We start from the raw sequence: 19,767 nt of genomic DNA, 5'->3' as shown, positions 1-19,767 counted from the left end.
GTGTTCCAATGAATTAATCAGTAAATCGGGCTTCTAATAAGTCACGTTTTGCATCGCGATTTTAATTAAAGATTTGTGTATTAGGTTGAAACACGCGGAGTTGGTAGGAAAATGAATAGGAAAATGCAATATATGGATAGGTAGGAATATAGATTGTGTAAAAATGAGGTTCGGCGGTTAGGTAAAGACGTGGGGACATAATCGAATAGTTAAAAAATTATAGAAAAATCTTATTAGGTTGAAACGGATAGGTAGAAAAAGAAATAGGAAAGATATAGGTAGATAGGAATATTGTGTGGAAATGTGGATAAATAGGGATTTGGGTAGGTAAGGATAAGGATAGAAGAACATAATCTGATATAATTCGATAGTTAAAATAATTGTGTTAGGGATAATATTTCGAAAATATCGGTTGACTTTAACACTTCTTTTGCATCATGTTGTCTTATAAGCAAGCCGCAGTATCATTCGTACATAACATTCGAACGCGTAGATATAACAACGTTAATCTACTGTCGCATTACTTTTCGTAATGCGATTATTCTATCATTAGAAATGTTTATTATTATCGGGAAAATTAAGCATCTTGAAGCAGCAATCGCAGTAAGTACTTCGCGTGTTTTGTTAATCTCAATTAAGAAGCAAAATAAGAGGGAACTCAGAATTATTATCGCGATCTTTACGCATGATGCTTGATTAAATATACATTAACTCGATTGTATTTCGAATAGCTTTTCCACATCTCTAGAAATAATTGAGACTTTATTATAATGTGATTTACAATACCAACAACAATCAATGACTTAATGATAATTTAAATACAAATACAAAACGCAACTATTGTACTTAAATGAATTATGTCGCTCAATTCTTATTTACTCTGCAAGAAATGGTCGAATTAAATACATTATTTCAGCAATTTTTTGCAGACCAAGTACAATATTTGCTTTTTTCTTTCAGTCTATACTGCCGATTTATAAAAGGTTCTTTGCTTAAGGCATTTATTCGGTGGTATTACTAAATTTTGGTGGATTATTAAAAGTCTCACGTTTACTTCAATAATCTAACTAGTCGCCATTTTGCTTTTGGTTAATAATCTTATCTAAAATTCTATCTACATACGTATCGGTATGTGTCGAATTGTTGAATACAAAAAACGATTCGCATTCGATTCGATATTTAAAGTAAATCATTACATCGTCGCAGACAACGAGCTATCTCGTGCCGATGATAATTATTTGCAGGCAGTGTTTCATTTTTACTGTCTTTTCCAATCGAAAACCTTCACATCGATTTACTACGTAAAGGGGCGAGGTAATGTCTCCTTTATTTACATCGCTTTTACATTGCGCTAATATGCTAAGTTTGCATTTGAATTTTATCGCGTTGAGAGATTTTAATGATCATTTTAATGTTGCTCAAAATGATTTGTGCAGTTTTGATGGTATGATTCGTCGCGGAAGTACATGTACGTATAATTCTCTAGAAATCTATTTTTTTTTCGACATATTGAATCGTTAATAAAAAGTATCAGCAGATTCTATAAGATACGTAAAAGGGTTTTATCTCTATACGTTTGAAAGTCTCGAGGAATAAAGTTTGTAAAACTTTATACATAAGACGTCCAATACGTATAATTAAAGCGATAAAGCTTATTATAATTTCACTTGCTTAGTTCGGCCCAATTTAAGTTTTTTTGCATTAGCCTCTTGCAGATGTAATGCAAATATATTTCAAAATATATTTTAAAAAGTAAGTATGCCTTCGCTTACTTTTTTATCGTGTTTATTTTGCATTACGTCTGCAAGAAACTAATGTAAAAAACTTAAATTGTGCCGAACTAAACAAGTAAAATTATAATAAAGTTATATCGTTAATTATACGTAGAGAACGTCTCATATATAAAGTCTTACAAACTATTCCCCGATAAAACCCTTATACGTGAGGGAAAGTATACTTATTTTTCAAAATATATTTGCATATTACACCTGCAAGAGACTAATGCAAAAAACTTAAATTGTGCCGATAAATCTTTTTACATCAGAGCGATGCGCAATATTTCTAATTATAAATTCAAAATATTGAATATATTTCGAAAAACAAGTATACCTTTGCTCACGTCAAAGAAATATCGTCAATCCCCCACAAAAGTACTTGGAATAAACTTAAGTTTTCTTCTAAATGTACAGCTTTTTCGACAATATCTGCAATTTTTTTATTTCTTGTTATTTGCATTTATCGATAAATAGTATGACTATTCTTGATACATTCAAAGAGTAGCATGTGCTATCTTTTGTTCCATATATATATATATGTATATATGGTTTAATCGCTCATATACGTTTATAAGTACGTATAGATTCTTAATCAAGTAGACATTCCAATTACTTTTTTTACATATACAAATAGGAGGTTCTTTTGTTAACCTCTAATGGAATCTTGAACGAAGAGGAATAAAGCTTTTGAAACGAATGCTTTAAAGAATCTTATATTGCCGTTTGAGGCACATGCTCGGACATTATAGGATTTTGAAAACAAATAATAATCCATCGGGCTACATATTAATTTAAGCGAATGAAATTGGTGGATTCTATTGTTTTAAAATACGCGAATAATTGCTTTATGTATGTGAGCACACAGTTAGCAACAATAGCATCAATTTTTTGTTATAACGTGGCTATTCGTTAAAAAATGTTCCTTGATATAAATTCTTGAAAAACTTACTTACTATTTATCATGGTCTAGCGATATACGCAATTTTATCTCACTAACTATATTTTACGGCACGAATCAAAATTATCGTAAAAAGAATTTTTTATAATCTCAATTCTCATAACATTACAAAATAAATATGTTGTGAAAATTAAAATTGTATGTAATGTTAACAAAATTTTAAAGGTTTAACGTTTTGAAATGTAAAGTAAATATATTTAGATGTAAATGTAACATGAGACATTGAAACACTTGAATGATGAAAAAATGAAAGAAAATTTAAGGAAGATTTTTGGTCAGAGATCTAAGAGAGGGAAATTATAATATTATAAATATAAAGAGAGATAAAAATTAATCTACATCTTTAAAACAACGAATTTTAGCAATTGGATAAGCTGTATAAAGTGTTACTTCACATATAAATCTTTTTACATCAGAGCGGTGCGCAATATTTTCTAATTATAAATTGAAAGTGTAATTTTTTCACACATATTAAAGTCTTGCGAGAAATCGGATTCTCTTTATAAGAACAGTGCATATGAAACGGCGTTATCGGTCTCGTTAGCGTTTCCACTCTCAATCATCTTGATACCTTCTTTCGCTAAATAGAAAATTCTACATATCAGTGGAAAATAATTTCTTCTTACGTACAAGAAAATTCTATTCCACCAACACGTAACGCGCCAAATTAATTATATGCATCGATTCCATGTTTCTTGTTTCAAAGCAGAAATGCCACTTCAGTTTCTTGATTATTCCAGTGAATTCTTCGATAATATTTAATGTGGCTTTATGTAAGTCTTCTAGTCGCTTCTGTATTTAAAAATTTCTCATTTCTGTATAATTATTATTTTCACAATAATCCAAATAAAAGTTTACACGTATTTTACAATAAATGTAATATGCATACAAAAAATCAGTACATATTATTAATTCAGATTTGTTGTAGTTAACTTTACAAGGCCGTTTTTACATTATTCTATCTGCATTATGCCAAATAAAAATAATGCGATTAATTAATTTCCCTTACTATGCCAGCGTTGAAACAAAAAGTTTCTTAGAAAATATCGCAAATAACTTATTTCTAATAACGATTCGAGATTTCGGAAAGAAATGAGAAATTATTGAATAAAATGCATTTTTTTTAAATGCAAGAAGAACGTTGCTATTATATCTTTTATCTGTTATTATTTATATTGTATAAAACTCTGCGATATTAAAAGAGTGAGCTCGGATATCTATATTTATTGTGCATTCCTAGGCTTTTTTTATGAAATGTATGTAACAATGACGTGAATATATATATTTAAGACGTTACACATTGATCTTCGTATCAATGAGCTCTTGAGTTTGAGCAAACAATTGCAATTTAAACGTATATCCTTCTTTCTCACAAAATACATATTTATTCGACACGTAGTGTTATGTCCTAAGTATATCGCACATTTTGGAGTAATCTTGACAAATTATTTTAAAACGTTCAAGTAAAATTTCTTTAATGATGACTTGACTTTGAAAGTTAATTTGTGAGTGAAAAGGAATACTTCAGTTTGGATTCTCTGCTTTCAATATCCGGATTCAATATGCATTTATATATCCGGAACAAACTGTAAAGGAAACTACACAAAGTTACACGCTCAAGATTATAGCGCGAACACTCACGCTCTCACGCTTGAATAATTAATCGTGGAAAACTGGGTTGGATGCGGGCGCGAATGACGTTAACATTCGCAGAGTGCTTCGCCGTGATTAAATATCTACATGTATATCGTCGAGAGCGGCGCGATTAGTATCCTCGTTGGTGCCGTAATTAATTTCCGTAATCGATCTCGTCGCGACGAGAGCTAATCGCGGTGTGTCGACACACGTTTCGTGTACGCTCGCCTCGGAGCAATGGAATTCGCGTTTGCCTGCTGTCGCACCCATGGTGAGTTCAAACTTTCTTACGCGAATCGAAGTAATGACGGCGACAACAGTGATGTACAGTGATGAACATTTTAATTTGACGACGTGCTCGTTAATCAGCGTTTTATCACGGTTCCATATCTCGGACGAGATCTGGCAGGCTTTTAAAGTGCGTGAATTCAAAGCGATTCTGTCGATCGTGTCGATGATAATAGCTTGTTCTTCCGTCTGTCGTTACGTCGTCGCGATTGTCCTCCTCCTCGATGCGCGAAACTCGCCCTCGTGCCAGCGAGGATGCGACGTGGTCTCGCAGATATCGGTGCATAGACGACGGATATTGTGCCCGATAGTTTTGGAGCATCGGATGCCGGCTTGCCGCCACGCTGTACTAACTGGCGTCGTCCGGAGATCCGAAATCCTCCGTCTGCGTGGCGGCATCTTTAACTGGAAATTACCATCGACATTTATTATAAAATTAAAAATAAACTGGAATATATTAGGTGAAGAGTTCGCGTGATAATTGTGAAAATCGATTCAATTTTAAGATAAAAGCTTTTCCCATTTTTCTTTAACTTAAGAATAATTGATGCATATGCACATTTTCGTTAATGGAAAGCTGTTTGCAAATTGATTAAAGATATTAAATTTTAATACCATAGTGTTGTGTGTTGACAGATTCTACATAACGTAGAACAACATAGATAGCAGTGAATAATAGAGTAAAAGCATATATTTATGCGGTGTATGTACCTCACGTGGATGCTACGTCACCATGTGTTACATGTCCGGTTTCCCAAGGGAGCGGTGGTGGCGTATTCGCTAATGATAACGAGGAACAACGCGCCATTGAGCATCGTTCCATTGAGCAACGCTCCAAACCTGAAATAAAAACTCGAACGATAAATAAAAGTCTCCCTTACTGATTACGATAATATTCGCTATTAACGGGATTATATTATATAACGTATAATAATTACTACGCGCAGCGTAAACTACTGTTTTGGACAATAAATTCGAAGCGAATGTGCGAGCTAATTCGTTTCGGCTTTGCACATTTTGTTTCAATCGGATCGATAATTAAATATCGCGACTAAATACCTTAATGCGATATTTGGGGGGCAATCATTGCTACGATAGAACTACAAAAGAATACTATTTTTTTTTTCAAGTGAAGATAACGCGTTTATTCTTTTTATTTTGTGTAGATTAAAAATAAGCTTATTATTAGAAAGAGAATAATAGAATTTTCTAAATGTAATGCACTACTCTCTTTTTTTCTTCTGTGCAGCTGAAAATTAATAACACTGTTTTATTTGATATTACGAAACACAAAAAATTGTGACAAAAATTAATTTATAAAATGTTCCTCTATATTAATTTTTGCTCTAAGATGTTAATACGTATATTACTTGATATTAGCATATTAATTTTAATACACTCTCTAAATCTGAATCAGTGAATAGTCACTGATATCAGTGACTTTTAGTCAGTTTAGTCAGTTTAGTCAGTTTAGACAGATTTAGAGAGCATACAATGTAATACAATTACTTTGGTAATGAAAAGAAATTTGACAACTTTGTCTTTCCAGCTTTTACTTCAGTTCAAAACAGTAAAAGTTAAGAACTTTATCTAATAAGTAATAAAAAGACTAATAGTAATAAGAATCAAATTATGCCAGATCACAAATGATATTATGCTTAAATGTTTCGCAATAGTACCAAATACGAGTGCCAAATACGTTATAGAGTAATCAATAACAGCAGTCATAAGTACGATACGATATGTGATTTTAAACATGATTACAACGCAGTTCGCATTTATACGTATATGATGACGCTGATTATCCTAGCGATCACATTAAATCTTCGTTTATGGATGTCACATAGAGCGCGAGAATCCAGTTAATGTTGATAATGGATGCCGTCAAAAGGCTGATTCCCCTCGGTTTAATTAGCACAAAACACTGATTATGTTAATCCCCTCGCTGCCGGTAGGAGATCATCAATATGAAGGCAACCAGATGAATTTTGTCGTAATTAACATGATAGGTAGGTTCAAAGAGTGTGGGAAAAGCCATTGTTAAGGGATTATTTTTTATTTTATAGATCTAATCTTTTTTATTAAAAAAAGATCGCGTAAATAAATTACAAAAATGTTTTAAAATTTTCGTTAAAAAAGTGTTTTTAAATTCAAATATACATTTCTATTGCTAATTTATATTACTACGCAATGCCCGTACGTATGAAATTTATTGCGTAGAAATTTTTCGAATTGACTGACTTCTTTTTTAACGCGATATGATATTCGTTTAATATACCTGATAGGTCGATGCCCGCGATGCTGCAAACATCTAAGCCACCGGTGCTAGTGGCGCAGCAGTGTTGTTTCGTTCCTAACGGCTTAGACCTGCACAGAATCTGCATATAAAAAGGAAATTAAAGTTATCCGAATTATCAATCATGACATGCATCGATGGTTGAATAATGCTTGTCAGTTTGCGAACGATAATAAATCAATCGCCTCAAGTAGGAATAGATTTTATAAGCTTTATTGATTACCTGTGTGGTAAGGTTGAAATATTTCCCGTGAGAATGGATAATAAATAGTCAAGATATCTTAAAGCTTCTTCTTGGAAATCGAACAGCACCACGATGTACTCATACATGCATTTCATTTATCAGATTAACGTAAAGTAGTTTCTAATTGTATAAGCAATATACATTGCTGCGCTTTCATAAACTTTGCGGTACGATGTTTCGGAATAGAATGCTTGAAATGCAACGTTGGTCCTCAAGGAATACAGCTGAATATGCAAATGTACATTTAGCAAACTATTTCCTACATATATAGTATTGTACCGTGAGTTAAAACAATATATCAATCGTTTAGGATGTTGGAATTTATCTGTTTTATAGCAGCATATTATTAAAGTGTTACTTCTCTCTTTTTCTCTCATTCATATTAAAAATAACTTTTTTATAACAATCTTATTTTTATAATAATTTTTCTGCAGGTTAGAATCTCTCTCTCTCTCTCTCTCTCTCTCTCTCTCTCTCTCTCTCTCTCTCTCTCTCTCTCTCTCTCTCTCTCTCTCTCTCTCTCTCTCTCTCTCTCTCTCTCTCTCTCTCTCTCTTCTCTTTTTAAAGAAAACAATAAAATTTATATAATAATTATTGTTTAATAATTATTGAAAATTATCTTTACATTTTATAAAGTGATGTAAATTCTGTTTCGTTATACTAGTTAACTTATGTATATTTTTTACATTATAAGTCCATGCATTATACGCAAAGCATATGTTTTATGTTATTCCAAATATAATCGAAAAAAATATATATTGAACAGTACTTGCGATTCGTACATCTCTACATAAATTATTTTATATAAATTTCATAGGCAATATCTAAGCCAGTAAAAACTAGGATTTAACCGCAATATCCGACAAATTCCCAAGGTACTTACTTTATTAAGAGCATACTCGAATCTATGTAAAGCGATTTTCGTAAACTGGTCGATCTATTGCTTTACCAAAACGTTAACACGTACAGGATATTGCAACTTACTATCATAAAATAGATGCCATAAATAATGAAATTATATGTATATATAAGAGATTAGGAGGTATTTGTATAATTCTTTAATTCTTTTTATGTTCTTTATTATTCTTCAATTATAGTCACTCGCATATATCCGTTAATAATAATAAATTCTTTGTCGAGTGTAAACTCGATTTGTCTTAATTAAAGCTTCAAGCCAAAGTATTTTTGTGATTTTTTTTTAACATCAGACATTAATTATTTGTAACAAAACCTGATATTAAAACCGAAAAAATAACATATAAAGATTAATTAGTATCTGCAAACAATTCTAGTACTGGAACTTAAATGTGCACTTAATTGTCATCTCGCAATTTCGTAATTTTACTATTCACAATAATCCGCCGATTAATCAATTTTTTTGCAAACACAATGAGCAAATCTTTGATCTATGTGATATACAATACTCTAAGCGTAGTGATTTTTACTTCGAACAAACAAACTTATTTGTTGTTTGCCAATCGAAAACCTGCGTAAGCCAATTGTAAAGAAATATCAAACGTGCTGTACGAGTATATTTTACTGTACTTGCATGTAGTTCTCGCATCCGGTGAACGTAGAGAGGAGGCCGCGGTGCACTTCGCGCGGCGATTAAAGATTTACTGCACGCCGACAAGCTTTTCGGAATTCATGACCTGTAAAGTCGAAGCGCCAAGATCTATGTGGCCGCGGCCGTGCTACGCGACGTACCGCCGTTCTCCCTCGTTCCTGCTGAATCCGAAAAGAGAATTCAGCGAAGAAGAAGGGACCGACCGCTGAATCTGTCGCGGAAAGTATCAGACGCGCTGCGTAACGCGTTTTGCACCGGATAAATCTTGTTTTCCCGGCAGGTGCTGTCGCGTTCCATCGTGTTTTCCTGGGAAGATCGCGTTAAGTCATTCGTCTTCATTCATTCGCCGGCGACATGAACCGCCATCCTCTTCGAGAAATTTACTGATTCTGTTGTAACACCGAGTGCACGATTGATTTCGCGGAATAAAAGAAGTCAAGCATAAAATCGGAAGACGGAAAATGCGGAACTGTGATGTAACGAAAAGATAAAACGAATGGAAGAAAAGGAATCGAGTAAATAAAAGAATGCGTTTGCTTTACGAACTTATTGAATCTTTCTAATCGTATACATTTTCCATTTACCGTACCCCCTTTTCTCCTGTAGTTCATATTCCGCATATTGCTATCTTATTTTTTTATTCATACTTTGCTATATCCAAATTTATTTGAGTTATAACACGAAATGCTGCATTTTTAGATGTAAAACTTTTTATCAATTATAAATTGTTAATTATAAATCACAATTATTATAATAAATTATTATTAATCATAAATTATATAATTATTATACTAATACGCATTCTGATGCGTGAAAAAGATTTTTACCTTATAAGTCTTGAGATTTCTTTTATGAAACAGAAAGCACGAGCTTTTATTCCACTTTTGTTCGGTTGGAGGGAAAAAATTATTTGTGAGTTGGCAAGTGCTGCACTAGGTTCAACTTTAATGGACGTTTGAAAACACGCATCCACGAATTTCCACTCTGATATAACAAGGTTTACGCGAAGTGTTTACCTTGTTCGTGTAAAATAGCGTTGGCTACGTTGTAATAGTCTAATGTAATTCACAAAACCTAGATCTAATCTTTGGGTTAGGTCGAAGAAGCAGAAGCTAAATAAATTCGATTCTTCTGAAATAATGAAACAAAACCATAAAACTCGCTTTTTATTTGTATTAGAAAATGAAAATTTTAGTTACACTAGGATACAATTCTCTCTCGATTTGAAATTTTACGTCAAAAGACAAATAAAATTTTATGATTGCATTTTATTTTTTATAACTCACTTTTTTATTGCTTTGTTCGTATTTCTTTTTCAATATTGTATTTTACTTATCATCGTGATAAACAAAGGGCTCGTTAACATTAATTAATTCGAAATGTAAACATTTATACTTACCTTAGTGTAAAGAAGCTCTCTCGAAATTCGGCGGAAATGATTGTTGAGCAGCCAATAAAGGAAAGGATTCCAGAAGCTGTTGGAGAGAGCCAGCCACGTAGCCAGGAAGTCAAGAAACGGTGGTGGCTTGCTTCCGGTGCAGGCTGCAACAACTTCCTGAATCGTCCATGGCGTGACCATGACGATGAAACCTAAACTCATTGCAGCCATTGTCCGCGAGGCCGAGGTCGACAATCGTCTCTCGTGAGCGACAAGCTGAAATATGTAAGACGTTTTCTCTGTAGTGTTTTCACTTCGTTTAGAAGTTTAGATGACGATCTAGATAGACCATTCTTCGCGATAAAACTACTTTCCCGCAGAGATGACTGATGCGCAGTCATTTGAGCGAACCTACGGACTCAAGTTCAATGCACTGTGAATACTTACATACATTTACACATCATATATGTATATTCACAAACACATGTTTTTGTAAGCAAGGAACATTTCAAGAAAAAGTGGAAGCAAGGCATAACCTAATTCAAGAATATCTTTTAAATGCCTTATGCAATCTTGCCTGTAAAAAAGATATTTCTGATTCGCAGAATTGGAAGGCGGCGTAATATTTTAGCTTAATAACATCTTAATTGGATATTTTATGATACTACTAATTTAAAATCCTTAAAATCCACTTTTATAATTTGTGTCAAAATTCAGGATAGAATTCTACATACATATAATTTGATATATAAAAAAACAGAATAATTAGAAGTATATATACACGTAGAATAGAATATATATTAAAATGAGAAGCATATAAATCGAAATACGGTGAATTATAGATCGTTTAAAAGGGGTTTAAGTATGACGACACGATCTTGTCATACTTAAGAATATCAAGATCAAATAGAATATAACGGAGGAATTTATTTTTAACAGGATACCGACATTTCATTCTTCATTAAGTATTCTTCTCAGAAGGTGGAACTCATCTCCTTAATAACTCTTTCGACTGATGAATTTTTGAATAGAAAGTTGAGCTTAACGTCGCGTACCGGCTTGATTACTGTCGAGTTTCAGACTTTGGCGCTCATATTTAATTACAGCGATCATACCGCGAATGATATTTGAGTGAAAGATTAAACAAGAGTATTTTTTTTTGCTTATTAGGGGCCCGAGAAATGTCACAGAAAACTTAACTTTTAAATTCTACTTCCTATCTTTAAGTATCATTATGACCTTGCAAATAACGTTCTTAAAGTTCAAATTTTATTCCATAAAGAAGTTTTAAGTACACGGTACGGTAGACGTCTTTTACGATCACTATCGACATCCCAAATCTATAACGCCCTATCTTTCGATACTCGCTAACGCAATTGTTCGGAAGAGTAACGGCCGCATATTATCGATATTTCCTTAAAAGCCCGCTGATCCGTCTCGAGAACTTTTGTGTTTCAATTACTTTTACAGTTCCCTAGATGATTACATTTCACAGTCGAGTCAGATTACATTTTTTTTTTCAATAATACGTTGTGTTAATTAACACCATTCTAATAAGAAATGAAAGCACGTTTCCGTTCATTGTGAAGCAAAGTGACATTCTCTGGGGAAATAAAAGGAGAAAATTAAGATATCTTTGAAGGCTGAGGGAGCGACATTTACAATTGAAGAACTGCATCTACAACAATAAAATAAGATTTTTGTAACTCAAAGAAAACGTGTGACGCTTCGTCGAGCGGTAAATCTCTCGCGCCGCAGTCTCGGGGCTATATAATCTCGAAAGCAGACGTAATGTCAGAAAAGATCCGTACGAATGGCTCTTAACGCGCGAAAGGCTTGCCGACGCGTCTCAGTCTCGACTCGTCCTTTAGGCCGGCTTGACACGGTTACGAAAGTCACTAAGCGCTAAGCTCGTCAGCATCAAAGCCTCTCGTCGTGCGGCAGTAAAAGGATTACGAATCTGCTCGTTTAGCTGGATTCGCGTCCACTCCCTTCTGCCTCTTCTTTTTCCCTCCGTTCTCTTTCGCGTCCCCTTCTACGCGGCATCTTCTATATGTAAGCTCTCTTCAAAAGTTTCGGGATTACAACGGTAATGGACGGGTATGAACCCGGTAAATGTAGAATTTCTCAAACGTCCGTCGAAACCGATCAAAAAGATACGCTTGTTGAAATGGTTTCGTACTGAATGAATAAAATATTACTACTGAATGTGTAAATTACTTTGACATAAAGAAAGAAATATTATAAGAATCACATCCCTTGAGTAATATTCCCTAAGGCTAAAGGCACTTTGTCTTATTCGTTAATAGTTTATCATTTTCTTTTTATCTGAAAGTTGGAATAGATTAAAGCAGAGGATCGTGAGACATACTCGGGAAAGGCGGGGAAGAAGAAGACAAAAATCTAGACGGAAATGCCGTTCGAGCCATTAGCATATCATGCCGGCGGCGCGGTGCTGGCAGCGGAAAGGCAAAGCGCGAGACAAACTATTCGGTCGAAGTATTAGCATTCCGGTTCGATTTATCGTCCTAACTTCAGCGGGCAGGAAATCCCGGTACTCTCTTTAACGTGGCATGTATCTCGTACATGTGCCGTACCGCGACTATTCTTGCTGAGCTTATAACTCGTTAAACTTTCACTGTTACCACCGCTCTGTTATAATGCAATAGAACTTTCGCCCCAATGGAATAAGAATCTTTACCTCGAGCTATCAAAACTCGGAATCGACTATTCAGCACGAATTGTGCAAATGAATGCAACTCTGTTAATGTAACCCTCCCTTTCTCATCACGGTATATACATACATACATATTTTAAAGACATTTTCGAGCTTCTCTTCTCACGGATTTTATGATACAATTTACGTAAAATAACTTTTAGAAGAATTCAAAAGTCTTGTCTATGCTGATGCTAAATATTTACTCCAGAGATTCTTATCCTTAAAGTAAAACTATAAAAAAAGTATATCCTTTGATATTGTTACGCGTAAAGCATGGACCTTCAAAAATAGATTTTGTAGAATTTGATTTTAAGCCAACTTAAACGGACTATAGTTTATCTGCTACGAATAGGATTTATAAGGCTACAAAACACAATGTGCATTGCAGAGATCATGATAATACTACCATCATATTTCACATCAAATGTTTTTCACTTTATCAAATTTGTCAACTATTTTATCGATCTATATTTCTCAACGTTATGCATTTCGAATTTATGAGTTTCCGCAAATATGGAAATTATCTATCATTGTTATATAGTTTCAGTAGAAAATTGATAGACCTTTGTTTTTTTTATAATTAGCATAATGTGTAAAGTACAAAATATGTTAATTTGCATCTCAAAATCTCACGCTTTAATTTTCTTTTTATATATCGATGATATAACGAATGAGAAATTGCAAGTTTTATGCTATATATGTCAATTTACATTGTTGTAGTGCATAAGGGGAACATATGTAAGAAAGCCAAAGATTTATGGTTTTAAATAAACAAACATAACAAAATAAATAAGCTTTTAATGCAGTTTATAATCCCAAGAATAATCACATTATCACAGGAGATGGCGCAACATAGTGTGCAGTGTTAAATTTATATATCTCTCCACATGCCATTCGCAGAATGCGCGCATTTACAACAATGCAGACATTGTTTCCATCGTAATTATGCAAGGTGTTACCATTTTGGGGCAATCCGCGTGATATGTGGATGTGCATTAAAGAGATTATCTACGTATCAAAACGCTCGCATATTATCTATTCTTCTTAGATAAAATCATTTAAAAAATTGTTCTTTAAAACATTTTATAATTGTATTAAGCCCTTTTTATTTTCCGAATATTACATCGTACACATAAATATAAATAATAAAATTAACGTTCCTGAATTCTTATGTGAATTATAGGTCGTGAAGTGTTAAGATTTATGCATGAGGTAAAAAATGTAGTATTAAAATAACGTATTATTTAACAAGAGAGAGAATCAGTATTATGTACATAGTCCACTTTTGAAACAATCATTATCTAATAAAACAAATTCGAATAAGAATGGTACTTACATGTAAAATGATTTTACGTTTATTACACCGATATTTACGAACGTTCCAATTAAAATCTAATTATCAAACGTATTATTTAGTTACTACGTATAGTTGGTGCACCATATAGAATTTTCGGACGTTAAATCAGGAACAGCAGCATAGGAAATAATTACGCTTGATAATTAAATACACGTTAATGGGGGTCGTATGTTTAATGAATATAACGTTCGATCTCTCCTTTAATGTGAAATAATGTTTCTACAACAGATTACATATTGTTGATATACTTGAGCATTTAATGTTGCGCGAGTACTTTAAAGGTAAACAAACTTTACAAATATTATACAGCTTGCCGCTTTTTAAAATTTTCTTTCCTTTCTACAGTGCGCCGTTATAGTAGGAATTTTTCCCGCTCGTGAAAATATTTTTGGTAAAAATAGAATTTTGATTAAATAATTTTGGCGGTAATGGTAAACAATTTTATTAAACACATTTTATTCATTAAAAAGATTGTAAATGTAGCATCTAAAAATATTTATTCGCAAGTGTTACCTTCTGTCACGTGTCATTAATTTTAAACAAAATGTAAATATATTTTGCTTTTGAATCTCTTCGTGGACAATTTACCTCTTTAAGTTTATTTACGCGATATCACTATCATGGAATATTTTCCGATGCCGAAAATGAGTGTTTCCGTTGAGGTCCTTTCTACAAAGTTTCGAATATATATTCGCGCCGGCGAGACTTACGAGGCACTTTCCAGGTAAATTGCGCTTAAATTACAAGTAAACGATGTGGATCAGGGTGCGAGTGGGTGGAACTAATAAAGGACTCCAGCACACTTGTTCCTTTTTTTTGTCGTTGCTGTATTGCGATGGAAGTAAGCTGACGGTAGCTCGTGGGTGCGCCGTTCTTATCGCCCTATTAGAGTCTCGGTGGTTACGCACGAACTCTCACCGTCGCAAGGGTCTCTCTTCCTAAACGCGCGAGAAAAAATTAATAAAATCTCATAAACGCCGCTCCGAAAAACATTATTGCTGTTGGTGCACGCCGCCTCTCGGAAAAAGGATTTTAAGTGGAAAATGCTTTTCCATCGCGAAAACAGGTACCGGCACCTTGACACAAAGATTATAACATCTCCCGCAGGCGCAATCTCCTTGCAAAAATCTATCTTGTCCACACTGCAGGAAACACGTACCATAATGTGTGAGAGGAACTTTTGGTACTTTCCATTTACTTTCTGTAAAACTAGAAATTGCATTATATTCTGTCGCTGAAATGCTCTGCTGCTGGAAACATCTAATTTGCTAAGTAATTTAAAAAAAAATTAAATTACATTTTTTAAAATTGCGTACGTAATTCACGCAAATAAATATTGAAGGCACATAAGCATTAAAAATTTAGAGTAGATTAAAACTAATTAATTAGTTCTGATATATTTTCAAGAAGAAATTCAGCTTGCTTACAAAAAACAACGTAATACATTTAATCGAATTATACATGCATTTGAGATTGCTGTATTATGTGAAACGATTTTCTTTTGGTGTATGTACATTAAAATATATCACAATGCGTCTCGCATCGATAATATATACTTATATTCGTGGAGTCTCCCCTAGGGAATTCCTTAAGTGATTCTTTTCTACCATTCTACCGCTTATAAATTATGCATTTGCTTAGAATGTATAGCATATCTATTCAATAAAGCGCGAGAAGGAAAGAATTTTTAAATTAATCTTTTTATTAATAGATAATAACAAACAGTTATCAGGAATTTCAAGTATCTGCATTTTAACAAAGATTGATTGAAAGATGTTCTAATTAGATATAAATTAGGAACATTAAAAACTATTTAATAATTCCAACAACTTATTTACATTCTTCGATTTAGAAACTATATCCTTGATTAATCCGCTTTCATGGAATATGATATGTAGAAAACGAGGAAAGTGCATGTAGGACATAACTTATTTAAAATATCATATACCGTGGTAAAAAGCGGATAAAGTGAAACTAATAAAAGTGAAGCATTAATGAACGGGGTATCGATGTAGACGAAGAGAAAGGGCAAAGACGGAAAATCATCGGGATGATCTTCGACGCGGAAATCCACGAATTCAATCTGGAGTCTCGAACCCATTCGATTCCTCATCTGACTCGTTCCACCTCGTTATCTCGCGATAAGTAGGAGCACGATGAGGTACGAGAAGAATAAGTAAAATAGGATGAAGAAATTGAAGGCGGTTTTAGAACCCTTCGAATGCTCGGTGACCGTATGATATCCTTGTGAATTTCAAGTGACCTGTTAGATTCGACATCGTGGCCTGGACGTTATCCAACGTCGAGTTTTAATTCCTCGCGTGCTTTTTTATTCAGATCAAAGATCGATTACTGATAATTATCGTTTAAATCTGTAGCTTTACTGAAATGCCAAACTTTTATTCTGAAGGAGCACTAACTTTCTTATATATAAACTTGTTAGAACAGTTTCTAAATTGCGGGTAAATCAAAATCTCTGCGCAATTATTCTATCATATTGAAAACTAATTTATCAATTTTCATCGTCGGACAGGGTGATGCATGCATGTTACTTTAATGGTTTCCTTTAACGCTCAGTCAAACAGTAATTTCTCCAAATGTGTGCCTTTTTATTACGGCAAAATGGCCATTGAAACTATTGGACTGTCGCTTTTGATATACAGTCCTCGACTTTGCACTCAGCTATAGTGCCCCGCGATGATTCGATTTTGATTGAAGTAAGTGGTCACTTTTCTTGTTGCAGAGCTTAGAGAAGTGCAGGAAAAATTTATAGAATAATAGTAATTTTCTGCAATTTTTTCTGTGATCATACATATATCCTCTACAGAAATTTAATACTGTAAGTGATTATTGGCTATTGATTAATTATTTTATATATATGTTATATATAAAATTATCCCCTTTTAATACTGTAAGTGATTATTTGGCTAGTGATTAATTACTTATTTTGAGTATTAAAAGCACTGTTTTTAATACTTTTAATACTCAAAATAAGTAATTAATCACTAGTCAAATAATCACTTACAGTATTAAATTTCTGTAGGGGATGATTTTATATATAACATATATATAAAATATACATATGTATAATACATGCATATATATAAAAATCTTTCCTATTTTTCGTTTCTCTGTTCTTTCCGAAAGTCTTACTAGAAAAGAAGTTTAAGAGAGATTCACCTCCCCAATAAGTAGATTAGTTTGTTTCCCCTAACTGTATAGTTATTTTCTTCCGGCTTTAGGCCGCAACTTATCATCGGTGAAATTTTGTTCTCTCGTAGCCTGTGTATCCCGAGGGAACAGCGGCAGGTTGGTTTGAGAATTGGACGATATCGTCTAGGACAATAACGTCTAGGATATAAGAACTCCGCATGTAAGAAAGTCGTAACGGTACAAGGAATTATTGGAGAATGTTATCGCCATGAAAGTAAAAATTGGTATATAGCAAACTCAAGACATGCAATAATTTCATTATAATATAGAACATGTAAAGTAAAGAACATAATAAGCGACGTAAGTAATTTCACTCGTCAGAGCGGCTCTTGTAGGTTTTTTAAACTCAGATACCTGTGCCAAATGTTAGAAAAATTTATGTGGTATTACCAGTTCATATATTAGTATGTTATTTATCTTGACACATGATAAAATCATTATTATACTCATTAAAGCCAACTAATCTGCTGATTAATTACATGCATTTGTCTCGGTGCTTGTTGACGAACTCAGGTATAACGGCCTTCGCGCGTTTTTATCCCTCTCGAATAAGTGGGGTATTGTTCTCCTTTTCTTTCTTTCGTGCAGAAAATCTCTCACACGTCGACGGAGAATACCTTTAGAAGACATTCCCGGATCCATTGACCTACATCGAGATCACGTATCGTAAAAAACGAAGACAGATGATATAGGCGCGGCTGATGAATGGCGAGTTTACTTACAAGTAAGCCGACTCTCACATTTTCCACTAACTACAACGACCATTGGACAGTAACTGTTTTTCTCGAAAAAAAGAATGGATTATGATTTCTTTATATGCTTTGTCAACTGATCGAAATAATACGAAATACAGAAAAAATGAATATAATAAACCGACGCGATCTGACGATGCGGCGGTATAAAGAGCTTGATTCTAAAAGTTTAAACAGTACTAAAAAGTTGTTGCCACGAGAGAAGTGGGTCGCAGGGATGTTTCGCGTAAAATAAAGCAAAATGTAGTACAGAACGAGTTCTATTTCATCTTAATGAAGATTTACTCGCGTTGGCAAATATGAAATTTAAGTATGAAAGAATTAATATTCGAGTTACTGTTTTAAAGTTATAAATAAAAAAGGCTAATTTTTTCATAAAAATTTGTTAAGAAATTTCTCTCTATTCTAAAATTGATATTCCATAATAATTTATAACTTTATTACTGGCGAAATAATTTATTTGATTAATTATTAAGCTTTACCAGAGTAGTATATTATCTTATTTTAAATTATTAGCTATATCGCAAAAAGATTTGTATTAATTGTATTAACTGCATGAAAAAAAGATGGTGATATGTGTGCAGTTATTCTATAATACCAAGATTTTCTATTTTTGATATCTATTATGTTTATGTTTGTTATCGCCGTAAAATACATACAAAATACTACAAATATATAAAAATATTGTTAACTTTTACTATATCATAACAAAAGCAGCGAACTCTTTCTGACATTATTGCGGTAGCGGTGACAATAAAAGCTAGAAATATTATGAACAAAGAAAAAAGTGTACTTGCGCTGCTTGATATACAACGTGCGGTGCATGAGAGACATGTCTGGTGTAATATTTCTTTACCTTGTACATTTCTCTCTTTATAACTCTTTATACCTTGCAATCCGTGCGACGCGAGATGCAGCAGTTCCAGCGTTCTCCTAAATTGCACCAGGAAGTCTGAATGACCAATAGTTTTCGACCCTAACAATCGCAATAATTTGTTTGAAGGACGCAGAGCATTTGTCCCGGTACGTCTAACCGGTAATTTCGGAACATTAATATCGCGCGTCGGAGTAATCGATTCGGCGCTGATTCATTAATATCGTAAACTCGCACGCTGTCGACAACGGTCGACGGACGTTGACCATGACATAAAGCATGAACGCCGCCCACGGAAGTGGTTTCTGACCGTCGAGACTTCGTCGTTGGGGGCCGGGGAGAGAAAGATTCCCACCCCGCCCTCGGCCTGTAATTCCTCGTTCTGCCATCATGCTCGCGCATACTTAACCCATTTTGTCTCGAGATCCTGCCTACCCGGAAAATGCGAGCCGGCAGCGGGAACGAGGGGAGCGTAACGATCCGCGGATTCCCGACTGATTACGGACCATTTTGCGATGGAGTACGGAAACGGACACACACTTTAATGCGCGCTGTAATGCGCGCGCGGAGGGACGATTGGAATGATCTTTCGGTCGAGAGACGCGATGTTTCAGTCTCGTGGTATTCCTTGTTGGATGCGTTTAAAGTTTAAACTGGTCCAAACCACGGCTCGCATTACTTTGTTATAATGACGCGTCGCACGGGCCAGGA

General features: G+C 34.0%; 1 protein-coding gene across 6 annotated transcripts in view; it reads right to left on the bottom strand.

Annotated features, from left to right (window-relative positions):
* Positions 1–743: 743 nt before the first annotated feature.
* The window catches only part of LOC139769280 (trace amine-associated receptor 9), a 63,584-nt gene continuing 44,560 nt past the window's right edge, over positions 744–19,767 (bottom strand). For all 6 annotated transcript variants that reach the window (XM_071700194.1, XM_071700193.1, XM_071700192.1 and 3 more), the window contains 4 exons: positions 10,163–10,417; positions 6,935–7,034; positions 5,368–5,496; positions 744–5,061 (listed from right to left, as the gene is read on the bottom strand). In XM_071700194.1, coding sequence (XP_071556295.1) covers positions 5,369–5,496; positions 6,935–7,034; positions 10,163–10,417 — 483 coding nt within the window. In that variant the 3' untranslated portion in view covers positions 744–5,061; position 5,368. The remainder of the gene's footprint in view (positions 5,062–5,367; positions 5,497–6,934; positions 7,035–10,162; positions 10,418–19,767) is intronic.

The sequence above is a fragment of the Temnothorax nylanderi genome, unplaced genomic scaffold (assembly GCF_030848795.1).
Source record: "Temnothorax nylanderi isolate EJ_2023f unplaced genomic scaffold, tnyl_v1.0 TNYL_tig0021_pilon, whole genome shotgun sequence".
Classification (NCBI taxonomy): Eukaryota; Metazoa; Arthropoda; class Insecta; order Hymenoptera; family Formicidae; genus Temnothorax; species Temnothorax nylanderi.
This window is presented reverse-complemented; position numbering and strand designations above follow the sequence as displayed.